The sequence below is a fragment of the Strix aluco genome, chromosome 3 (genome assembly GCF_031877795.1).
Source record: "Strix aluco isolate bStrAlu1 chromosome 3, bStrAlu1.hap1, whole genome shotgun sequence".
Taxonomy (NCBI): domain Eukaryota; kingdom Metazoa; phylum Chordata; class Aves; order Strigiformes; family Strigidae; genus Strix; species Strix aluco.
Window position 1 is genome coordinate 102,721,961 of NC_133933.1, and position 26,092 is coordinate 102,748,052.

Here is a 26,092-nt window from a genome sequence, read left to right on the forward strand (position 1 = left end):
CTTGTGCCCATAATCCAAAATTTCAAAGCAAAATATTTTGAACTCATTTTGAATTGAATGATGTTGGATAAAACCAACATTCGAAATATAGAAATAAGTTTTCCCAGTTCATTTCACAAAATGTTGTATGTATGTTTAATCCACCAAATGAGAAAACCTTGGGAAGTCAATAATTAACCAATACGATAATATTAACAAAAAAAAAAATGCAGAAAAATAGATTAATAATTTTACTAGTTTGAAAAATACCTTTATAGTTTTGTTAAACATAAAACAGAAATAAGGATCTGGAGCATTCTTCTCAACATAAATCTGAGACTTTTTCATGGTAGCAATACTATTGCGATTTATCCCAAAGTAAGAGTGCACTTAAACCACACAGTTTAAACTAAGGGCTATTTTAAACTTAGCAGAGGAAGCCTAGGCCTTTTGGTCTCTTAATAGCAGTCATAATTACATGAGATGGTTGCACTCATGAAAAATTAAATAAACTGTGCTAAAATATCTTTGAAAGGAACTGAAATGCACATACATAGTTTCCAACTAATGAACTGAACCATGACTGTTTTGCATAACTATGAAATCATATTAAATTATGAAATTGTACATTTTCTGTGATGTAATACTGTAAATTTAGACTTTTTTGAAATCTAGATTCAGGGTGCATTAAAAGCCAAATGCATACCATACATACAAAACCTTGCTTTAACACATTAATTAGTTTCTAAAGCATTTATTTACAGTATTGTTTTCCTTTCTGCCTTTTTTAAAATTCTAATCTAAACCCTTAACCACATGGCTCCTTTTTATCACAAAAACTTCCGCTTTTAACCTGAGAATAATTTCGCCCTTGTCCTGGTTTTGGCTGGGATAGAGTTAATTTTTCTTGAGCTGGGAGGGGGCACAGCCAAAACCAGGACAGCCCTCAGTCCTATCATTTAATGACTGGAAACATGACTCTTGAGCAGATCTTTCTTTTGTGGTGCAGTATCTATCTATTAATTCCTTTCTTACCTCTTTGTTTTCAACTCCATCAAATTCAAGTTTTAAAGCTCTGTTTGCTTCTACAAGTCAATCACTTCCACATAGAATCCCGTTTTCTCATAAATATGGGGATGCTTGCTTCTGCTCCCTGAATTGATGTTCAAGGCCACTACCTTTTTCTGCTTCAAGTCTTCCCTTACTCTTAATCACTTCATAGTTGTCTACAAAGAAATCAAACAGCAAATGGTACTTGGGGCTTTATATCATAAGTATTCACAGGAAATTAGACCATATAATGCACCGCATACATACCAGTATACCAGATAGGTTTGTAAATAGCTTATGTATATTTCCAGTAGACTATTTTATCCTCATAGTGGATTTGAACAAGTTAGTTATGTTCAGAATTAGCCCACTTTATAATTACATTTTTTTGATATAAAGCAAAACTTTGCTTAAATAAAAATACATCTATCATCACAAATATTTTAACCTTGAATCTCTTTTACTGAAATAGATTTTGAAGTGTTGTTAGAAATAATTTTTTTATTTCTAATCAGAGTTTCCAAGGAGGACTAATGAAAAATAGTTCTTTCTGTAGGAAAAGGAGAAAAAAATCGTAACTTGTAAAATGCACTTCGAGATTTTGTTTAAAGAAAGAACATTAAACTGATGCGTTATGTAGAGAAAGTGGATTTTCACTATTTTCTAAAATGTGTTCCCTCATAATTATTTCAAGCTCTGGATTGTGACTTTGTAAATTATATAATATGATACATAGAAAACTGGGATTTTGTAGGCAGATTGACCTCACTTCCAAAGACAGATGTCAGTATGGACCCACAGACTAGGATAAGGGACCCCTATGCCTTGAGCAAAGTTCTGTGCCTTTCTAGATCAGTTGCTAGAGTCCAGATTTCAGAACAATTCCCTGTCAGCAGAGCCAGTGTACTATGCCATGCCAGGTGGGCTCTCTTTAGGGATAGTCATCCTGTTCATAGTACAAACAAGATTTACTACACCATGACATTCAAAGAACAAGAAATAATAATTTTTTTTGCTCTAGTAATTATAGTGGGTCTTGGTTTGCATTGTTTGAACTAAGGATTCTTAACGACACCTACCCTTAAGAGAGTTGCATAATCTTAATATTTTTCCTTGACTTTTAAATAGTCTTGTTATGAAAATCAATGATGACTTATAAGTATTTTAACAATAATTTAGTAAAAATAAAGCCAGATAATCACCATGTCCTGCCAGACATCTCTATATTCCTTTCATTTACAGCCCCATGGAAACTAATACTTGTATTTAACTTATGTTTGCCTAAAGCATATGTTTTAGAGATACATCCAGTCTTTATTTAAAAACATAAGGAGGTGGAAGTTCAACTACTTTTGACAGTTTTACAGTGTCTGGCTCTCAGTAGTAAAGTTCGACCTTATCTCTAGCTGGATATATATGGATTTTGGAACCCAGGTAGTTGGTTTGATACTAACGTTCTCTGGGATTTAAAATACTCCTTAAAGTAAAATACCCCTTGTGAAAATAACTGTGCACTGCCATTATCTCTCTCAATTGTCTTGGTGATAAATTAAATCTAAGAACACTCATAGACCCATCAAGAGATCTGGACCTTATTATAGCAAAGAACTCGTGCTGATTATTGCTTATACTAGCTAGAAACAGACCTGTACTCCATGAATTTGTCTAATCATTTTTAACCCATATATATTATTTATGTTTTCAGCAGTATCATGTGAAAATGAGATAGATGATGCAATAACGTTTTTGAAAAAAAATTATATCCTAAAAATTCTGTTAAACGTTATTTTCCTTAGACTTAGCTTACTGTAAAGCATTTTACCTAGTACCTAAATCATTTTATATTCTCAGTTTTTCGACATCCTTTATAATAAACAGATTCTAGAACTTGGCACAATATTTCAGTTTCCCCTAGCCATAAGAAGAGGAATAATCACCTGTCTAAGTGTAAGTCACAGTTTCTCTCTCTGAAGACTTAAGGATGGCATTAGTAATTTTTTCTATCACATTGCAATGGGAGTTCATGTTGATAGCTTGTCTGTTACAACTTTTAAATCTTTTCCAAGGTCATTGCGTGCTAACAACACATAAACTCAAAGGATTTCTTGTTAGATCAAAATGGGAAAAGTGTGTGCTTCACAGAAAAAACAGACTCAGAAAAAAGAAGCCTACTGAATGAGAACCCTCCTGCTTCATTCTAAGGAGATCAAATACAAGAAAACCCAAAGATATTTGAATGAGAATACAGTATGTCAGGTTGGCAAAGTGAAAACTTGATAAAAACTCTATGCAAATAATTAAAATTGTATAATTTCTATTTTGTTGAATCAATTTATTTATAAGGGAGCATATTGAAGTTGTCCATGTTTTAAAATATGAACTAGGAAGAGGAGTATTAGTATGCTGTGAGGTGTGAGTACTGGGCATCATTTACAGATGTGATGATATGTGAGGAATGAGCAGAGCACCCCAACTGATATTAATAGGGGGAACTTATCTTCCTTTTTTGTGGTTACAGTTGAAGGAACAAACCCCTTTAGAACAGGAAGAGCCTGACAAGATGAGGCCTGAGGAACAGCTCTTCTGGCCTTCTGGTTTTCTTGGAGATGGATGGCTGCAGCACTGGTTTGACTGAAGCTGCCTGTGAAGGGAACAAACTAGAAAACACAATGGGAAAAGATAGAGGGCAATGATGTCCGCAGAAAAAGCTTGGCAATACAGCTCAGTTTGGACAGGTTACTTGCTCTGATATGACAGAAAAGTTTTACAGCCTATGAATAAAAAGGTGTGGTTGAGTTAACTTTGGTTGGCTGACAGATGCCCACCCAGCCCCTCTTGCACTCCCCCTCCTCAACAGAACAGGGGGAGGAAATAAGAAGAAAAGCTTTTAGATCAAGATAAGAACAGGGAGATTGGTCATGGCCGCCAGTTATCTTCACAGGCAAGACAGACTCAACTTGGGGAAGATTAATTTAGTTTACTGTCAATTAAAAACTAAATCACTTTCCTCCCCGACTGCCAGAAAACATGCTCGTGCACAGGCTCCTCTCCACGGTTTGCAGCTTCTGCCAGGAGCCTGGTCCAGTGTGGACTCTTCATGGGCTGCAGCTCCCTATGGGGCACGTCAAGCTGCTCTGGTGTGGTGGTCACACACGTGACAGTGTGTATATCTGCTCCACTGTGGTCCTCCATGGGCTGGAAGGGGCCAACCCCCTTCACAATGGTCTTCTCCAGGGGCTTCAGAGGAATCTCTGGTGGAGATTGCCTGGAGCACCACCTACCACTCCTTCTTGTCTGACCTCTGTGTCTGCAGGGCTGGTTTTCATATTTTTTCCTCATTCTGATTCTCTGTTGCACAATGTTTTTCACTCTTTCTTAAATACAACTTTCCCAGAGGCACCACCATCCTGGCTGGGGGTCCACTGAAACTGACTGTCTGGCACAGGGCTGCTCTGATCTCTCCTCACAGAGGCTGCCCTGCAGCCCCACCTCTAAACAAAACCTTGCCACGTAAAGCTATTTTAACAGGATTGTGCCAGAGAGATACCTCAATTATCTTGATTTCTTTTCTTAAAAGAAGCAATCTCCAAGGCCTGGAAAAGTGTGTTACTGCTTAGGCAAAAGCCTGTGAGGCCAGACTGACTGTGAATTTGGAGAAGCTTACACACTGAGCCCCTAACTGCTGGAGCAACAGGAAAGCCTTATGCCTCCTGTTCACGCTCCGAGTGAGCCAAAGAGGACCCAGTCAAAAGATGAGATTGTCTGTGTTCTCAGAGAAGGCTAAAAATGAAAGTATTGCTTGAAATAAATAAATAAATCTGAGAATAATAAGAGTACTCACTGTTTCTGGAAAGTTCTGAGGAAACAAAAAAGTCAGACAAAAGCTGCCATGATTACTGCCCCTCAGTCTTTCAGTGTTATGACTACTTGGTGGTACCTGGAGATCTCAGCACTTTCTGCTTTCTAAATGGAGTATTTTTGCTGAGAACAACAAGGAACTGAAATTAATTTTGTGATTTTTTGTGGGGAGTTTTGTTTTGGTATTTTGTTCTTTGTGGGGATCTTTTGGTTTTTTTAATCATTCATTGTTAGCAAACTTTTAGCAGAAGTTACATAAAGTCATAATAGGAATAAATATTGTAAGTAATGAACCACTTACTCTATGCAGATAGCTTTCATCTTGGAGTAAGTGACATGGCACATAGATGTATCACCAGTTCTGTTCAGGAACTGCTAGCTGCATTAACTACTCCTGTTCCTAGTACATTTATACTTATTTCCTCACCTTCCATTGAAACTTTTTCATGTGTTTCTTGTCAGATGTCAAAATTATAAAGTCCCATCTATGAGATCCTTTTATGCTGCCAGTTCAGTCACCTTGAAAATACCCTATCTTTCAAAAGGAAATACTGATTTCTGCCTGCTTTGTTAAATACACTGGTGTCTGCTGTGGCATTTGGAATCTTAAGGCGAGGCATCATGGTTATCTTCTTCTGACTACTATTGCATAAGGCTGTTTAAAACAGAGGTGATGTCACACTAACAAAGGACAAACTTCTGCAGACAGTTTCTCCTGCTTCCACAATCATTATTAGTTCAGGTTAAAATAAATATATTTAGAAAACATTTTAAAAAGCCTTATCGCAAAGGCTTGTGCAGAAAATAACTATGCATTCTTACTTAAATACAGATTCCTTTTCAATTTATCCTGTTCTTACTTTTTTTTGTATCTAGATTTTAAAATTTCCAGTCAGACTTTGATTTCTGTCTATTCTTTCTATGTATCAGTGATGCCTTAAGAACTTCCCATGTCCTCATCTTCAAAAACCTCTCCCCTCATAATAGTTCCCAAGTTATACCTGAATAACTGATTATGGGTCATGTGCTGAGAAACAAATGAGAAAACTGACTTTCAAAAACATTAATAAAAGGTTTCTTTTGTCGGGTTTTGGTTTTGTTGTTTTGTTTTTTTAGGAGGTATTTCAATCTATTATTCTGACACAACTAAGAAGACAATGCAGCATGATTTGGTGAGGAAATGGCAGGGAATAGAGGAAGGAATTAGGAACATCATAAACCAGAATGGTGCCTGAAACAGTCATAATCTAAAACCACTGGCAATTCCTGGAGAAGTTTATTCCCCTTTGATTTTGCTAGGAAAAGTCAAATTACTTTTGGCTTCAGGCCTGGATTGCTGATCAAGATCAGTGTACATTTCTGTTCTGTAACATAATCCACAGATTTTTAGTTGTCATAAAGGTGGCAACTTTAGGAATAATATAAGTGTATGAGTGTATAGTGATGGTAACAGACTTTCCCTTTTGCTCACAACACTGTAGAGCTCCTTTCCCCCAGAAATGACATTGAGGAGAGGAGAGGAGAGGAAAGAGAAAAATGAAACAAAGAAACTGGCCTCATGATAGTGAGGTATTGCAAAATATGTTTCTTTACTGCTACTGGCAAGCATTTGATTCTAATGGCAAAAAATTACAGTGACCCATATTTATCTGCAGATGAGCAGCATTCAGTCTATTAGCTTGAGTTATTTGTCACCATTTCAACTTGGCATTATTTATTAGTTATTATTATTTATTTTGCTTGATACCTGCTAAGCAAATATTGTAAATTTCTAAGGGACCAAGCCTGTGCTGCTCTTACTGACTGCAGGATTGGTAGTGATATTTGTTTGTTTTACTCAGACAGGTTATTCGTAAAATTTTGGAAGGATTACTGTAAGATTAAGACTTTGAAACTTAAAAACTATGCATTTTTAAATTCCAGATTAGAATAACATTTCAGATTTAGTAAAGATTAAAAAGACCCATTGAAAATAAGGTACAAAATGAAGTATATGTAAGTGAGCAATTGTGACGCTTCTGTATATCAACAAATCTGTGTTTTGGAAAAACAAAAATGACCCATCTTTGTGACTATTATTTCTGTAATTTTCAGGTTTCTTAGTTATTCAAATGCAATTTTCCTTTGACAGAATCTGATCACTTCTAGGTGAGAAAAGGTTAAAGGATATCTTACTACACTGGGAACTGGGCACCTGAGGTGGCCAAGAAAGTCTTTTTGTCCTACTGTATTGTAGAAGAGAGAGAATGTTTCTAGGACTGTGAGTTCCTGCAACTGTTGCTCTGATTTGGGAACAGTCTGGTTAGGGGTCATAGTTAAGATTCAATCTCCCATTATAAAAAGGAAGACAAAACTGAAATAGCATTGGTGGTTAGGTGAGCTTGTCTTCAGGGAATCAGGGTACTTAGAAAATTTCTGTAGAGCCAGCTGTTTGCTAATGCCAAGCTGTAAAGTCAGTCAGGATCTGAGATAGGCAGGACTTGATCACAGCCGTGTTGCAACTTCAGTGGGCCATCTAACATCCTTGTTCATCTAGCCTACCAATTACAACGTTTGCTGGTAGTGTGGTAGCTCACTTACTTTGGGATAAAGTTATTTGTGGCATTTTAACATATTTTTGTGTCTGAAAATTTTTTTGCCTGAGTTAAGAACAGTGCAGACTAGCACTTCTCTGGTAACAGTGTACTCTGGATTTTTGCAAGTTGAATGATGAACTTTTAACTGCAGCACATCAAAATATACTGGAAAGTGATAGGTGTTATTTCTTTCCTACAAACTGTCTGGTTTTTATGCTATTGTAAAAAATAATTACTGTGAGCAGTTTTGTAAGATTTTACAAGAATCATACATTCCATAGAAGAAAATTAAAAGGTTTTATATGAATTTTGCAGCCAAAGCTGTGAACATTTTGTCTGCACTTTGAACTTATCCTTAGTTACTTCAATGATTTTGATATTTTTGAATTTATTTTTTGAATTATAATTAGGTTAAAATTTGATCCATTAATTGATAGATGTTTAATTTATTCTGCTGATGAGCAAAGCTGTAAAAATGGAAGTAGTAGAGATGGATACAAGTGAATACAAATTAAGAACACTAGACAAGAGAAGTTACTGGAGGTGAAAAAAAGACAGAAAGTTGGAACTGTGAATTGAGAATTTTTAATAAACAAAACAAAGAAGACTTATGTTTGCCAGCAACAAATGTAATTAATAAAGCAAAAGACTGCTTCTAGAACCTAGACACAGGACTTCTAGCAGTCTGTAGAGCTATCACCATTTTCCTGTGGGATGTATAATTCAATTAGTTTATGTAATGCTCACTAATAAATCATCCTATATACACCCAGCTGGAGAGCTTATAGGGAAATAAGTTGTTTTTTCACAATTCCCCATGGATATCTGAATTTACATTCTGTCAAAGCAACTGTAGTACCTGCAGGAAATCTGAGTGCCCTTGGATATCCTTAAAGAATTAAACCTTCTAAGGTTACAGTAGTGTGAGAATAAATTTAAAATATTGGATTTAGCTAGACTATTTGGGTGGCAGCAGCAAAATAAAACTCCTGTGGGATACAGGCAAAAACTAGTTTTCTGTGCTCAAGGGCAAAACCACATTTTTTGCACTGGCAATTGCACTAACTAAACTTTCCTGTAATTCTGAAAAAACATTAATTTGCTTCTACTTTGCATGGTTTGAATTTGATGACTTTCATATTAGCTTTATCAGAGGGAATTGTTATTATGTGAACACATAAACATTTCTACATGTTTCTATTTGCAATATTACACATTAATTGATAATAAGAAAACATTATCAGGAAATACTGATAAAAGGCTTGTGTGTGTTTGTTAATATAAGTAATTTTCTTATTCTGTCCAGAATTGTCTTACTACTGTGGCTTTTCTCACTGCAATAGGGCCCACTATAAAAACTTAGAAGGAATAATTGTATAAACTATGGCTTGAAAACACACTTTAAATTTTTAATAAAAGAATCATGAGTGCAAAGCACATATTTATGGCTGTAAGACTGCTTATGTAAATATATATTTGCATTTCTCCAAGATTAATTAGTAGGAACAAGCATAGTTTCAAGAGTGAATATGAGCTGTAATCAAAGCATCTCTCTATAGAAAAAAAAATTGCGCCAAATTAGAGACTTTTGTTTATCAGACAATAAAAAGGTCCAATACTCTTTTTCTAATCCCCAGATTCAGTCACTTGCACTTGAAATGAATAAGTAATGTGTTTTATTATTTGTCTCCTCAGGAATGTGAATCTGCTCCTTGCTTTAATGGAGGTTCTTGTCAAGACGCAGTCGATGCATTTGTTTGTACTTGCCTGAGTGGGTACACTGGCAGGTTTTGTGAAGTTGATGTTGATGTTTGCAGTGATCCTCCACTGAACTCAGTTCTCTGTTACAATGGAGGTGTATGTGTTGATGGACCTGGAAGAACTTTTCATTGCAGGTTAGTATGAAAACTGTCATATAACTGATTTAGTTAATACACATTAATTTGCTAAGATTTCAGGGCAGTGTTGTTACTATTTACATTATGTGAACTCAGTTGGATTTGATGCTCAATCTAGTGCTCAAAAATATTGTTATCTTAAACCATTCACTGTTTAGTATTAGGCCTTTTTATCTGGAAACTTATCTTCTAGTGCTTTTCAGAATTATATGTGGAAATTTCTAACATAAACCAACCCTAAAAAATTTTAAAGCGTTATGTTTACAGATATATATGTACTCCTGTGTTTTGTACTCAAAGAGTAGACAACAGTTTGTATAGTATGTGTGCACAGACATATAGCTGAAGAAATATCCAATGATCCATCATCATCATTCTCTGGCTGTTTAATGCTTCTGAATAAATACATGTAAATTTACAGCTTATATACTTGTAATATTGTGAAACACCTTTAAAATTAAGCTACTCTATGGATTATATACATTATTCTGCACTCCATCTAATAAATATGTCAACTCACAATTATTATCTAAGTCCATATTCAATTGCTAAATTTGTAGAAATATTAAATACTAAGAAAATATTTTATAAACATTCTTAAGAATGAAGCATAAATATCTTCCCCTATACAATCATGTGTTCAATATCTGGATTTTGATTGATAGTCAAAGTTGAAGCTTAAAGATAATAATTTTATTTAAAAAAATCCCCACCTGCTAATGTTAAGGCAAGAATGATTGTTCTTAGTTGTGTGTAAGTTTGATAGCTTTTTAATGCATTATAAGCAATTAAATTAATTTTATTTCTTATGAAGTGAAGAAGATTAAGAAACAAACATATTACTTCCAGTCTGTAGCTCAGTTTCCGCCTGTTGTTCCTTTGTGTCCTTCTTTTAATAGTTACAGAATTTCATTAGTATTCAACAGAATTAACAAGGCAAATGTCCCATGGACAGCCCCAAATTACTGTTGTTATAATTTAAGCAAATACTTGCATTGATTGCTGGTATTGTTTTCCAGAATCTGAGAGGATCATCACTGGTGATTAATTTCTATCCTACAACTGAATAGTGAAGTTACAATGACTCTTGAGGCACACAGACACATTAACAGATAAAATCTCCACATGTCAAATGAGATAGAATAATTATATTCATGATAATAAAATCACAGAATATTTTGAGTTTGGAAGGGACCTTTACAGATCATATAGTCCAACCCCATGCCATGGGCTAGGGACATCTTTCACTGGATTAGGTTACTCAAAGCCCAGTCCAACCTGGTGTTGAACACTTCCAATGATGGGGCATCCACAACTTCTCTGAGCAACCCATTCCAGTGTCTGACCACCCTCATGTTAAAAAAAGTCTCCTTACATCCAATCTAAATCCACCCTCTTTCAGTTTAAAAACATTGCCCCTTGTCCTGTTACTACAGGCCCTGGTAAAAAGTTTTTCTTCATCCTTCTTATAAGCCTCCTTTATATATTGAAAGGCCGTTATAAGGTCTGCCTGGAGCCTTCTCCAGGCTAAACATCCCCAGCTCTCTCCTTTCTTCACAGGAGAGCTGTTCCAACCCTCTGATCGTTTTTGTGACCATCCTCTGGACCTACTCTAACAGGTCCATGTCTTTCCTGTGCTGAGGGCTCCAGAGCTGAACAGAGTACTCCAGTGGGGGGGGTCTCACCAGAGCAGAATAAAAGGGGAGAATCACCTCTTTTGACCTGCTGGCCACACTTCCTGTTATACAGCCCAGGATACAACTGGCTTTCTGGGCTTCAAGCGCACGTTGCTGGCTCATGCCATATTTTTCATCTACCGATATCCCCAAGTCTTTTTCACAGGGCTGCTCTCAATCCCTTCATCCCCCAGTCTGTTTTGATACCAAGGGTTGCCTGATCCAGGTGCAGGACCTTGCACTTGACCTTGTTGAACTTAATGAGGTTTGGACGGGCCCACTACTCACGCCTGTTAGGGTGCCACTGTGTGGCATCCCTTCCCTCGAGTGAATCAACTGCAGCACTCAGCTTGGTGTCGTCTGAAAACTTGCTGAGGTTGCACTCAGTCCCACTATGTATGTCATTGATGAAGATATTAAATAGTATTGGTCCCATGATAACTCAAATATATTATGGTTTAGCTTAAACCTCTCAATATATGCTAAAATGATTCACATTTTCTTACTTCTGCAGTGGGCTGCTGCATGCATAAAGACTGTTTCTGTGGCTCAGATGGCTGGTAATTTGTTTAGCCCTTACTGTTTGATCACCAGTCTGAAAATTCAGTCCTGTGCATTCTCCTATTTCTTCTTTTCCTGCTCATGTTCATTCTAGCCTCTTTTTTTCAAGCTTTGGGTGCTGCAGCATCGTTTCTTCTTTCACAAATGAATCTTCTGAATTAAATTAAATTACTTATATTCTCTTCTGCTTGGGAACTTATTCCAAACATTGTGAGTGTAACTACCTTGCACTTGCTTCTGGAGCCCACCATTGGCTATCAGGAGGAGCTGTTCATGGAATCAGTCAGGAAAATTGCAAACAATTAAAATCAGGATTTTTGGTATTGACAAGATCACAAAGGTTTTCATGAGTGATGTAAGACTACAGTAAGGTAAGTTGATATGAGATACAGTTGTGATCCTGCAAAAAGAAGTGCCATACTTGATATAACCTTATTCTTCTGTGGGGTCTGGGGAAAAGACTTTTTTCAGCTGATTGCCTCTTCTACATGGATATGCTCCAGAAGACAGATAAAACTCCCTTTCTTATCCTTCATCAGCTTCTACCATTCCACGTAATGTGTACAAGTGGAAATAAGAAACAAAAAGATCATTAAGTCAGCTTTGCTCCGGTACTGTGAACACTACTCCTTTTCTACCATTCCTTCCACTTGCTTTAAGCAGTGTGAACAAAACTCATGTACAGACTGGAGAATAGGACTGATATAGAACATAGAAAAGCAGAATAACTGAAGAATGAGGAAGAGAAAAATAGCTCCTACTCTAGCAAAACACCACAAACATCCAAATGAATAAGGAATCTTAATACCTGTTACACACTCACTATGGAATGGGCAGGAGGAAAGACAAAAAAACAGTAACGTTTAGAGTCTGCTTGTTTGGGGGATCTAGCTTGGATGTTTGTATTATTGTGGCTGGTAAAATTGGAAATAGCAAGTAATAAAAAGTGTCCAGTAATGGGTGTCAGGCTGCCTTAACTGTGGGCAGCACTGCCAGCTTCAGCTATGATGTATGTGATATTTTACCCAGTAGTATAGTGAATAGTTCAACTTTTCTTGAATTATGTGGGAGTCAATTACATGAACAACCCTACAGGCTTCTTCCTGAAACGAATATGAAAAATACCCTTTGGGATAGCCTTTGAATTGTGTGCTATCTGAAATATCTTTCTGTCTTCAAACCTTTGGTTTAAAATTAAAACAACTCATTGGAAATGAGAGGGGTGCTGGGAGTTGTAATTCAGTTCTATCCTGGGCAGACTGCCACTGAATCAGGGCTTCAGGAAACAGATTACCATCTGAAAGGATTCCCACCTACCTTCCTTTGTATCTTCGTCTTCTTAATTAAAGGAATTGGCTGTCACAACAACAAACACTATATAAATTAGCAAATTAATAATAAAGCTATCATTGGGCTCAGGGGGGCTTTCAGAAGACAATTCAACCCAACCTACATATGGTTGATATAATGAGTATGTAATACAGGTTCTGAAGCGTTTTCATAGTACTTTCCAATTATTTTGAGGAAGAGAAAATATTCCACATAAAGTACTCACATTTTTTTCATTATATTTAACCCACAGTTGGTTCATCTTCACTTTTACATCTTTTGGTCCCAGAACATACTGTATATTTGGCTTGGGATTTAAAAAAGTAAAAATAATAATAATTTAATAAATTCCTTCCTCCCCACTCATGCTTGCAATTGAGCCTTTTTCAAATGTGCATTTCAGGTATTTCCTGCTGAATAGGTTCAGAAGTCCTACTCTCTTGAGAAGGATTATCTGTATAGTGCTTTCAGTCTGATCAGGTGAAAATAATATGAACAGGACTTGCCTTAGATTAAGTTGTTGAATATTATAACTTCATTGTACTTTTTAATCACATTATAGCACATCTGGCTTTTGTAATGTTTTTGTTACGGAAAAAAAGAGGTAATTTTTGATGTCATTCTGTCTTTTGTCATCTACTCTGAGTAATCTTTTTTCAGAATTTAAATGTATTTAGTGGTATAGGATAATTTTGTTGGTCTTGGAAATGTGTAGGTTCATGAGTAAGTTTGATCGTATCCTTTGATTCATAAAGGGAGACTGGTTCTTTTTAAATTTACTTTTTGGATTATATTTGACTACATTATTTGGTTCAGAACTGAAGCTTTTTTGGCAGTGCCTTTCAGAGATTAGTTTATACTCACGAGACAATTCTATGAGCTTGATTTTTGTATTCCAAGGGCAGGTAAGAGTGAATATTTGGTCAACAGAATAACCGATCAACAGAACGTCAAGATTTTTCTTCCAGTTCATGAGATTTTAGTAAGAAATAATTCTAAAATAGGAATATGTTGTTCTATGTTTCCTCCAAATAAAGTACAGTTATTTTTAAATATTTATTATTATATCAACCACTCATTCTTATTTGTGACTATGAACTGATTGTACTGAATGCAATGATAAGTAGTTAAAGGCTGGATATTCCTCTTTATAATCCCACATGTACATCAAAAAAGGTTGAAGGACCTTTGTCTCATATTTAACCAAGCATTCACTAGCATTTGTAAAAGACTATAACCTAGTAATTACTTGAATACTAAGTTAAAGGGGCAAATAATGTTGTCAAAAGCAGTCATAGTAGTACATTGTATACATCAGATAGAATCCTTGGAACATCTTGTCAAAATCTTTGAAATATACAGTTTTCAGACATCTTGAAGTGGTAGAAATTATGCTGGAAAAAGACGTGAAATCTGTATAATTTAACCTGAGTTCTGACTTTCATAAGGATAAGGGACTAGGATTATGCTGGAGTGTGCCACATTAAATTGCATTCAAGTATCAGTGAAAATACATCCACAAAACCTGAAAGCAACTTAAATTTTTTTCTTACTTGGGATTATTCACATGCCATTTGGCACTCAGAAAAACCTTTCGTTTTCTTCTTGTAACTATTCTTCCCTTTTCTTTCTCTCAGTAAAATCAATTTGCTCTTGAAAACATTTGCATTGCATTCTTCTATATATTTACTTTACTTAATGCTTTTCTTGCCACAGCTGGAGCACATGTATAACATGTAATTAAAATCCAAAGCTGTCCTACAATCTTATTCTTGTGCTGCTTAGGAACAGCTGGTAAAAACAAACTAAGAAAAATATATTGACATTCTTGATTTCTACGGATAAGGAAGCAAAGTTTGGATTTTAAAATATCTTGTTTCCAGTTCCCTTCTATTTTAATTTGCTTGATCTGTGTGAGCAAAGTGTTCCACTGGAGCACCAGACCTCATAACTAGCCAGGTCCTCTGCAGGGATTCAGGAAATGGATTAAAACAATTCAAGAGTGGAGATGTTGTATGAGCAGAAAACTGGAGTCTGAAAAACATATTTCTCTCTAGCTCTGGCGTGCAGACCACACATGAGAAACAATATAGCAGAATAGCTTGTCTTAGAGCATGTATAAGGTAAACAATATATTGCTAGTATGAAGAAAATAGTTGTGGGGAGCCTAGAGGTGCAGTCTTGTAGGGAGACCTAGGCAACTGTATCCAAAAAAGCTGCTATTTAGTTCTGTCATGTTATGCAAAAGGAGATGATCTGTATGATTTTGAGGAATCAAAGTTGGTTAGGGTTTGATAAGTGACAGTCATGTATTTAAATTGAAAACTATTGCACATTACAAATCAAAATAGAGTTTGCTCTTGAAGAAACGCTACTTAACATGAGTGCAGCCACATTTTGAATTAATTTGCCTTTGCATGACTCCATAAGAAATTTTCCTTAGCAAATTTTAATAATCCAGTGTGGTTGACAAATGCATCGATGGCTGTGACAATGGAGTCCACCTCGAAAAATTAAGATGTAAATTTCGCCAGCATCATAGAATCATAGAATTTTTCAGGTAGGAAAAGACCTCTAAGACCATTAAGTCCAACTGGTGTCCTAACACTGCCAAGTGCACCACTAAACCACATCCCTAAGTACCACATCTACACGACTTTTAAATACCTACAGGGGTGGTGATACAACCATTTCCCTGGGCAACCTGTTCCAGTGCTTGACTACCCTTTCAGTGAAGAAATTTTTCCTAATGTCCAATCTAAACCTCTCCTGGCATAACTTGAGGCTGTTTCCTCTCATCCTATCACTTGTTACTTGGGAGGAGACTGACACCCACCTCGCTACAAACACCTTTCAGGTAGTTGTAGAGAGCGATAAGGTCTCCTCTCCACCTCCTTTTCCCCAGACTAAATAAACCCAGTTTCCTCAGGTGCTCCTTGTAAAATTTGTGCTCTAAACCCTTCACCAACTCCACTGGTTTTCTTTGGACACGCTCCAGCACCTCAACATCTTTCTTGTAGTGAGGGGCCTAAATCTGAACACAGTATTTGAAGTGCAGCTTCACCAGTGCCGAGTACAGGGGAACAATCATTTCCCTAGTCTTGCTGGCCACACTATTTCTGATACAATCCAGGATGCTATTAGCCTTTTTGGCCACCTGGACACACTGCCGGCTCATATTCAGCCGGCTGTCAACCAACACCCCCGGGTCATTTTCCTCCAGGCAGCTTTCTGGCCACTCTTCTCCAAGCCTGTAGAATTGCATGGGGTTGTTGTGACCTAAGTGCAGGACCTGAGCCTTTCGACCCTCAAGCAGATCAACACTCCCACCCAAATTGGTGTCATCTGGATTTAACTCCATTCATCACAACTCTTCTGTTTCAGCCATCCAGCCAGTTTTTTACCCACCAAAGAGCACATTCGTCCAATCCATGAGCAGATGGTTTCTCCAGGAGAATGCTGTGGGAAACAGTGTCAAGGGTTTTACTGAAGTGTAGGTACACAGCACCCACAGCCTTTCCCTCATCCACTAAGCAGGTCACCTAGTCATCGAAGGAAATCAGGTTTGTCAAGCAGGACCTGCCTTTCATAAACCCATGCTGACTGGGCCCGATCACCTGGTTGTCCTGTATGTGCCGTGTGATGGCACTCAAGATAATCTGGTCCATAACCTTCCCCAGAACGGTGGTCAGACTGACAGGCCTGTAGTTCCCTGGATCCTCTTTCAGGCCTTTCTTGTAGATGGGCATCACATTTGCTAGCTTCCAGTCAACTGGGACCTCCCTGGTTAGCCAGGACTGCTGATAAAGGATGGAAAGTGTCTTGGCGAGCACTTCTGCCAGCTCCCTCAGTACTCTTGGGTGGATCCCATCTGGCCCCATAGACTTGTGCGCGTCTAAGTGGTGTAACAGGTTGCTAACCGTTTCCCACGTACTCATTTTCATTGCCATACAGAAACTTAGAAAGTAACAAATTATGTACAGTTTGTTAAAGAAAGGTTAATTTTCATTTGTTTATATTTTTCGTGTTATGACACTCACATACGTAGAATTCCCATAGATTTTCCTATATATCTTGCTTGCCTAGAGGTCTGAGTACAAGGCAATCAGAGTAAAAACACACTTCAAAAATACAGGCTATCAAACTGCTTTTGCTTACAAGGCAGCAGGTTGCACCTAAATAAAAGCAGAAGCAGGCCAAGCTTGCATTAACACTTCCATGTGCTATCAGGTCACTGGGGAGAATGACTGCTTGTGAAAGAGGTCTGGAAATTTACCAAGTTCCAGCTTCTAGCAGTTACAGATATAGTGCAAATACTGGATCAGGGATCAATGCATTCACTTTGCATGAAATTCCATGCTAACCTACATAGCTAGCATCCTAACTGTGTTAAAAGTATTTCCTTCCTTGATATAGCAGATATAACAAGACACATTTAATATCAGCGTATGATTACAACTATTGAGAACAGGGAAACTAAAATGGGCTGAATAACAATGATATGTCTGGCAGAGCGAATAAAAGACAAAGTTTAAAGGCATCATGAGAGTGATGGCAGATCTAGTGAATGTAACAGACACAATTCAATATGAGAAAACAGAATTAGAAGGCAAAGGTGTCATGTAATTTCAACATTTTTCAGAAACGTCAGCATATATTGTTTCATGTAATTGAACAGAACTTGATTAAGGAGAAAGATGGAAAAGCATTACATTATTATGGAATTATTATCAATGATAGAAAACACTGTGAATGCTTCTGACTATTGCTGCCAAGAATATATAATGCATTATCATTTTCCCTGTGACTTCCTAGTCAACTAGATGACTAAACCTAATGCCACTATATGTAAGAAACTGTCTTTTAAACAGGAATGTCATTTATCGGTACTGTCCATTCAGTCCTTTATCCCAAAGGAAATAGAATTATTCTTTGAAGCTGTTCATGTCAACTGTACCTCCAGGTAAAAATCAAAAGGTTCTCCTGTGCTTCAAAAGGTTTAACACGTGGAGTATTTGCACAGCTGTGTGCCACCATCAACCCAAAGAGTGACCTAATAGTAAAGTATTTGTCTGGAGAATCACTCAGGTCTTATGTGCCATGTAGCAGAAAAGGCATGCTTCTTTTGGAAGATTGTTAACTGAAAAGCTTAATTTCATTTAGCTGTTGATAGACAGCTTACAAGGTCTGACCAAAGTTGCAGAGTATACATTACACAGAGCTATGTATCTAAGTTTCTCAGAGCACTGAGAAGAGAGTAATTTTATCATATAGAAGGAGTGACACCAATTCACGGGAACATCAGAATCTCTTAAAGTCATAAAACCTATAGGTTTTCTTTTGTATGTGCTGTGAATACATACCCAGTACTCTCTGTGTCTCTTCTGTGTGAAAACACATGCCCCTCCATTTATAACTAGATAATGAGATGGTTTCTGCATGATTTGCTGATTTCATAATCAACTGGTTAGTTCTTTAGATTTAGTGAAGCATGAATATTTTATTTTGCATTGTGTGTATGTATTAGGTTACATGAAAATACAAGAATGGGTGCACAGGTTCAAGCCAAGAACCATCTAAGCCTGTATGCTATTTCCAACAGTGGCCATAAGTGGAATGCCAGGAAAGAATAAGAAAAGTGCACACATATTATTTGTCCTCTAGTATTCTCCCATACTCTTGGAAACAGGAGTTTTCCTGAGCATGTAGTGGTTTGTTCAGTAAAAGTCAGTGAGTCTCTAAGTACTTACACAGTCTTCCCTTGAGCCTATATAAACTTCTCCTCTGAGGAGGGGACTTTGACTACACAAACTCCAGAGGTTCCTGCCAACATCAGCTGTTCTGTGGCAATACCATTCATCAAGCAGACCCACAGGTTTAGCTTTTTGCATGAAAAATTCCTCCCTTTTTTAATTTTAAGCACTGCTCCTCCTAACTTTACCTCATGACCCCTAATTCTAGTGTGGAAAAGCACAATGAAAAGCTGTTTCCTCCTCTTCTTGCTTTTGTGAGCCACTGCCATACTGCACCATGCTCCTTTCCTTTCTGGCTTTCCCAGTCCTTCCTCCATCAGAAGCCATCCCAAAATTCTGGTCATCCTTGTTGCCCTTTTTCAAGGCTTTTTAGTTTTATTTTGTCTTTACTGACATGAGAGGACAAGAAGTACACCCAGTATCCAAGCTATGGGCCACTGTGATTTATAGAGTGGCATAATATTTTCTTTCTTCTCTATTCCTCCTATAATAACAACAACTAGCATTTCATTGATGCTGGAAGGAGAGGGAACACAGGTGTTTCAGTTTTATTCTTAAATTGGCTGATCATGGAACTGTAGTTTCCATGGAGAATGGTTAGATAAAGATGGTATACTGACATGTTCCTATACCACTCCATGTTTAATTAATCTATAAATATGCATATAAGTATATATATGCATGAGTTTTCATTACGTTGCACTTCTTTAATTAAAATCCCATTCTTACTGTCAAAGCAATAAGAATAAGTAATTATGTTAATGACAATTTCTAACTACTTATTCCATTTCATAACAACAAATGCTTGTGTCTCCATGTCAAAAATACTAACTGTAATAGTATCAAAAGAAATAGTATAATAAAAATGCATATCATGTCCTGTATTTTTCTTACTATCTGCATATATATTAAAATTCTTTACTTGACATGTGACAAGCTTATAATGGAAAAAAGAACAAGTACATTGTAGTCTTTATTTGCTACATGTTAATGTAAAGTAAATTAATAATTATGCATATGCTAACTGGTACTCAACATATCTTTACACTTTCAACTAAAAACAGAACAGTAGTCATAAAAATGTTAATATGTAATTTTTAAAAAGTAGTTGACCAAGTGAATTATAGTTCTGAATTATTTTAGAAATATTTTTTAGAAATCTTGTTGAGAAGAAGTTTTGGTGCTCTTGGCTTGCATACTTTCTAATAAGTTTTGATTAATATATGCCTTATTGCTCCCTTGCTTGTTCAGATTGGATCAAATTGATATGTTGCTCTTTTTGTATGATATCACATGAAGGGTAAATGAATATATCATAGCTGTAAAGAGGAAACACATCCATTTTAGAGAGGTTGGTCCTATACTAGCAAATCTACCAGAAGGTCAAGATCACAGGATTTGGAATGAGTATTTAAAACAAACAAATAATACAGCTAAAGAAGTTTAATGTGTGCAATATACCTGATGGAATAGTTGCTATAGCTGTGTTCCCTAGTGATTCTGGGCAAAAGTAGAGAAAAATTATCATTCTGTCACTCAAGTGGATATTTATATTGATATTCAGACATTATATCAAATCATTTTAAATATCTACAGAGGCATTTTGCTAATTAAATAGCAAAATAGAAATAGGAAAAATTGAAAATGGTAAGAGACTGTAAAAGTGGAGCATGAGGCAAGACATTGAGAAACATATCCCAATCATCATAGCTACCCCTTTTTTTAGTAGATGCATGTTCTGTCTTGTCACAGTCTACTAGTGATATTTACAATGGTAGTACTGCATCTAGTTAAAACTACCCACTCTCCTTACCATTTTAAAGTTTTAAAATTGAACAGTAAAGTTCAATCTGCTAGAGAATTAGCATTGTCTACAAAAATGAAGACAACAGTGTCTGGAAATGAGACACTAAAAACTAGTAGGAAAAAAAACACACCCGAAAGCAAAACACAAATCTAGTACAAATCAATCAGCTGCCCAGTTTTGAAATAACACCATTTTAAAGCTTATATCTGAATGGCGATTGACATTGTTATATTCTGTTTTTTCAAGCAAACCTTTTAAAAATTCATTGCCTGTAAAGACACAGGATGCCTCTACTCAATGTATATATTGGTTTGGGGTTTTGTTTTTGTTTTTCTAGCTAAGTTGTTTTCTGACTTCATGAAACAGAATCCAAACAAGAATAGCTACTGGGAATCACATTCACGTCCCCATTATACAAGATGCAGTGACTGAACAGTTGGGAATGTGCCTGTAACAGAACATTTCAGTTTTTTCTAGCCACACACAGAGAATATTTAATTCAACATTACCCAAAACATGCATGCCCAAATAAAATCCAACACCTGGAACAAGGTTTAAAATTTCACAGTGCTTTAGGATGTAATATGCTGCTTCTTTATTCAGAATTCCTTATGGAATACTAAAGCATACTGCACAAGTGATTCAAACACACATCACCTTTGATATTTTTGCTGTTCCTCTCTTTAAAAATCTGTGATATTTGTGGCATTCTTCTTTTTCTTTTTTTTTTCTAAAATATATATTCTGAGTACATGTACACAAATGGCACACATATTGCTAACAGTGATTTTACCTTTTTGTAGTCATTATTGAGAAAACCAGCGAAACAAGTTATCATAAAAGTTACAATATCATTTTAAAAAGAAGATTTCTCTGATTGGTTATATTAAATTAACAAGTCATATAATGTCATAGTTGAAAATGTTTAATATATTATTGTTTAAAATCCTGTATTTACTGTTTTGCAGAGTTCCTACCTACTGGCATTTTTCAAACATAAGAAATGTTACTACCTTGAGTGTATCTTGAGTGTAGTATCTTGAGTGACAGTCCACAAGTTTAAAAAAGGGCTATGCTTCATATAAAAACTGCTAACTCAGATAGGAAGACCTAGTTTACTAGGATCCTTAAGGGTATTTTTGAATAAGTTTTTACAATACAAAATTGTCACAAGAACTATAAAACAGCAAGGGAAAATATTATTTCTTATTTTAAAACAAATATAGAAATATTAGTGTTTCAACTTCTCTGTATAAGAAAGGCTTTTTTTAAACTGCATTCGCTTGTCCATAAATTTTGGTCACATAAAGAATTTGAAGGACAGTGTCTTTTAAGTCATTGTATGAAATGTCAGGTCTTGTTTGCTTACTTGTTTGTTTGGGGTTTTTTTTAAGGGCATTTATTGAAAAAGTTAGTGTAGCATGTGGCTATTTGGTTTTGTTATACCCTGCATGTAAAAAGTGAGAAAACAAAGTAGGTCTAAAAAAAAGAGACTTCACTGTAACATTTTTTTAGCATGAGCTGTTTCACCTTGTCATTCAGATGTATAGACTGTTACTTTTTAGAGAAGGTCACAGGGCAAGGGCAAGGGCAAGGAGGGCATTATTCAAGTAAATTGGTCATTTTTGAAGTCCAGAATAATAATAAAAATCGTTTTTCCATCTAAGTTCAGCATTGAAAATGGACAATTTAAAATTAGTCTCCAGGTGAGTCATATGATTTTTGACAAGTGCACGTGTGTGCGAGTATGCATGAATGTGGTTAGTTAGTACCTTAGAATTTGATCCTATATTTATAAATAAGAATGAATAAATCAATCTGACAGAGTAATAGTACCAGGAAGATGCTTTTTACTATAAAAACCTTCTGTACTTTCAACTACTATTTATATTTACTTATGTTTAAATATATATATAAGGTGTGTTCTATGCCCGAATGTGACAAACAGTGTAATTCTAATAGAATTTCTCTTAAGTTTCATAAATTGTGTATATTAATGCAACTGGAATTAAATACTATTTCTGTACATGGTTTTACCTGAGATCCTTTGTTATTTCCTGAAGGTTTTATGCTGAAACTCTCAATTTCAGTTGTGTAGGACACAGCTAAAGAGCAGTGTTCACCAAGTTTCCATTCATTTGTACTGGAGAATTAGTGTTTTTCCCTAGGAACTAATCCCAGTGGGATAATTTTTTCCCTTCAGAAGATACTGTAGTATAATACCAGTTAATGGCTGACATGGTCACATAAACAGATATTTTTTCTCCAACTATGTACATTTAAATTGCTTCATGTAGAAGAAACCTTATCCTAGAAAGCACTAATGATAGAAACAAGTCAAACAATTATTATTGTAAAATGTTATTGTAAAATAATCTTCGTCACCTTTTGAACATTGCTGTAAAACTTTTGTTTGCATTTTTGATACAATTTTCAATAACTTTCTGTCTAATATTGATGCATAGTTCTTTGTACTGTAATATGTTAGAGAATTTGGTAGAGAAAATGGATCACAGGATCTGCCATTTAATGTCAGACCTCAGCTTCATCTTGTTCTCTGTCTGATTTTGTACTGTAACCAGACTTCAGAGAAATGCCTGAAGAAGTCAGCTGAAAAACATTTTTCCCCCCCACGTCTTCATCTACCAGTGCTTACAGGTCTCAGTTTAATTGGTCAGAGGCAGTGATTGCCCTGAAGCATAAGTTTAAGATCCTTCCCAAAGGTCATTTTTAAACATTTTTACATTAAATATGGATATTTCTTTAACCCATCAAATTTGCAAGCCCTTCCAAGCCTTCCTTCACATGTCTACCGTTAAAAATTGATCATCATCATAAATATGATCAGTAATAGTGTTGTGTAAGTCATATATATTGCTGTGTATTTCTCCCTTTTTTGATTTCTTTCAGGACTCAGTTTTCTCAAAACAGGTATTTGTCATTCAGGATAGGTGTCCCCTGACACTGTTTCCTGCAAAACTGTAGATGCTCTGTCTTGTTCCCAGTGAGTACCAGGGAATATGTACTTCAAACACTAGACACTTTGGTTCCTACTAAGTTTTTGTATCGTTTTTCTCATTTTTCATCAACAATCTTCTTGTGATGGTCTTGCAGTAAGAAATTTAACTGCTGTTTGCCCTCAAATAATAAATAGAAACAGAGACACTTTTAGAAAGTGACTTGCCCAGCTTTGCTTTCCAAGTAAATGTAGAAGACTGGCAAGTTAGTTGATTGCAAGATTGATAAAAGTAGGAAACAGAAGACATAATTAATCACTGCCAGTGCTTCACTGGAATGAACATATTTCATTTATATACTAAGTATTCAAGTTACTTGAAAAGGGTAATAAAAACTAAAAAAATGACACATGCAAACACCCAAAGAGATGAAAGAGACTGCAGTCATCAGGAAGAGTCTTTGAGATTATCCTAAAGTTAGGCTGTTTACAACCCAAATACTCTCTGACATTTCCTTTCCAGTTATTTAGTGGTGTTTGATGCAAGGCTTAGAAAAGGTTAAAGACTTTTTTTATAGCACAACATTGTAAAGTTTAATCCAGTTTTCTATCCCACTTTCACTTTTATACTGGTAACAGCGTTAATTTATTTTGTAAATCTCTCAACAGTTTTCAATATCTGCAGCTGGCTAGATTCAGAAATTAAAACAGGACTCTAGGTGCTACATTGGCAATGTGAGCACTGAAGTCATCTTAGTATGGTAAACTTTTAAAAAAACAGGATGATATGAAGCTTGTGCCTTAGTTGTATCACTTGAAGTATCTTCTCCAGAGAGGTAGCTTGCACTGGGAAAAAAATGAGAAGCATCTGGATTTCAATCCAGGTCTTGCCAGGTTTGTAAAACCAAATCAGTTTTAACTGAAAAATTAAATTTATATTGTTGATGTTCAATCCCAGCAATCTACAGGCTTGTTTCCTGAAACTCTCTCCCATGAGAAGTCTACCAAACATGGTGCATTAGGCACTGTTTAGGATTTTTCTGGTACAAGCTGGTTGAATGATGAAATAAAAATTAGATAGTGGGGAAAATTAAGCAGTGGTAGAAATTCAGTTTTCTATGAAGGGCAATATAGTTAGCAACTATTTTTATTTTCACTTGTTTTGAAGAAGGGCAAACTTTTCATTTTCATTCATAATCTTAATAAAATGGATAGACTGTTAAAAAGTTGTCACTTGATAGTATTTGTCAAAAATAGCATCTGAAGTATTAGTTTTTTCCCTGCTTCAAAGGGAAATGTGTGTTAGATGCTAGTAAGTAATGATTTCTTTTCTTTACTGACTCACTGTATCAGCAAGTTTGTGTTATACCAATAAGTATATATATGTACATAATATATAACATAAAACTCCATATCCATTTGAGATAACATTTCTTCAAGACGCTGCATGTAATCTGAGAACAACAATGCTCTTTTAGGTTTAGTATCTAACAGTGGCCTATAACTCACTGAATTACAATAAATATCAGCTTGTCATTTTATATGACTATAAAATTGTATTTTTTCTGACGTCCTCTCTATTTCTGAACTAGAGTTTAATATCCTGATCTTTTTAATATAGTCATTTTAAAGTAAATAAAATAAAACCAAAATCAAACAAAATTCTCATAAATTATTATATCTTCTGATTTATTAGAAAAAAATAAAATCTGGAAAATTGTGAGGAAAAGATCCTTCTAGAGCAAGGTGTTTCACTTAAACAACTTAATTTAACTATTAGAATATGCATTCTTTTGAACTGTGTTTTGCTTTCAGGTTATCTATTTTATATGTAGGAGCTCTCACATTAGGAAAGAACACGAGAGACTTTATCTCAGTGATTGTACCTTTGAGATTAGATACCAAAATTCAGGTTTGGCTTTAGCTAGGTTTTTGCTTTGTTTGTTTTAGGAGATGACTTTAGATATGAATGTCAGTGGATACAAGTAAAATCTGATGATACCTAGTAGCATAATAACAAGATTCTTTAGACTTCAACCTACGAAGAAATAACAGATATGTATGCATGTATCAGTTATGCACACATTCAAATCTGGCTTCTGCCAGAATATGCTCATCAAGTCAAGACGACGTGAGAAGTCCAAACATAGGTCTCCTTATAGTCCAAACTGATTAGTTTTTATGATTGAAACATTCGAGTTTTGTATACTTACAGACAGCAGTTAGTAAGCAGTAGCAAATAAAGACTGATTTTGACTGCAAATGCAGATTTTATTCTGGGATTCTGATAAAAACCTGTATAAGCATGTGTTTGAAACTAAGAAGCTTCAGTTGATTATGGACTAGTTAAACTATGGATATGACTAGTTAAGCTTTTTCTTTCCTCCTGACATGAGTACTACAATTAAAGAGTGTGACTAGAGATAAAGACCACAGAGGAGAAGAAAATTCTTGGAGAAAGAAATGCACATGGATTAAAATATTGGCACAGAAGTGTTTACATTTGAATGAGATGTTGTAGAAGATGATGTAGTGATGATTAAGCTTATGTGGTTACAACTGATAAAGATATGAATTAGCATCTCAGAAAATTAACAAACATTTTCTGCTGGAGAGTGCATTACTTAAGGCCATAGTCCTACCTCTACC

General features: G+C 35.7%; 1 protein-coding gene across 1 annotated transcript in view; it reads left to right on the plus strand.

Annotated features, from left to right (window-relative positions):
• The window catches only part of EYS (eyes shut homolog), a 1,110,009-nt gene that overhangs the window by 579,078 nt on the left and 504,839 nt on the right, over positions 1–26,092 (plus strand). The window contains exon 29 of the mRNA XM_074819828.1: positions 9,159–9,358. Coding sequence (XP_074675929.1) covers positions 9,159–9,358 — 200 coding nt within the window. The remainder of the gene's footprint in view (positions 1–9,158; positions 9,359–26,092) is intronic.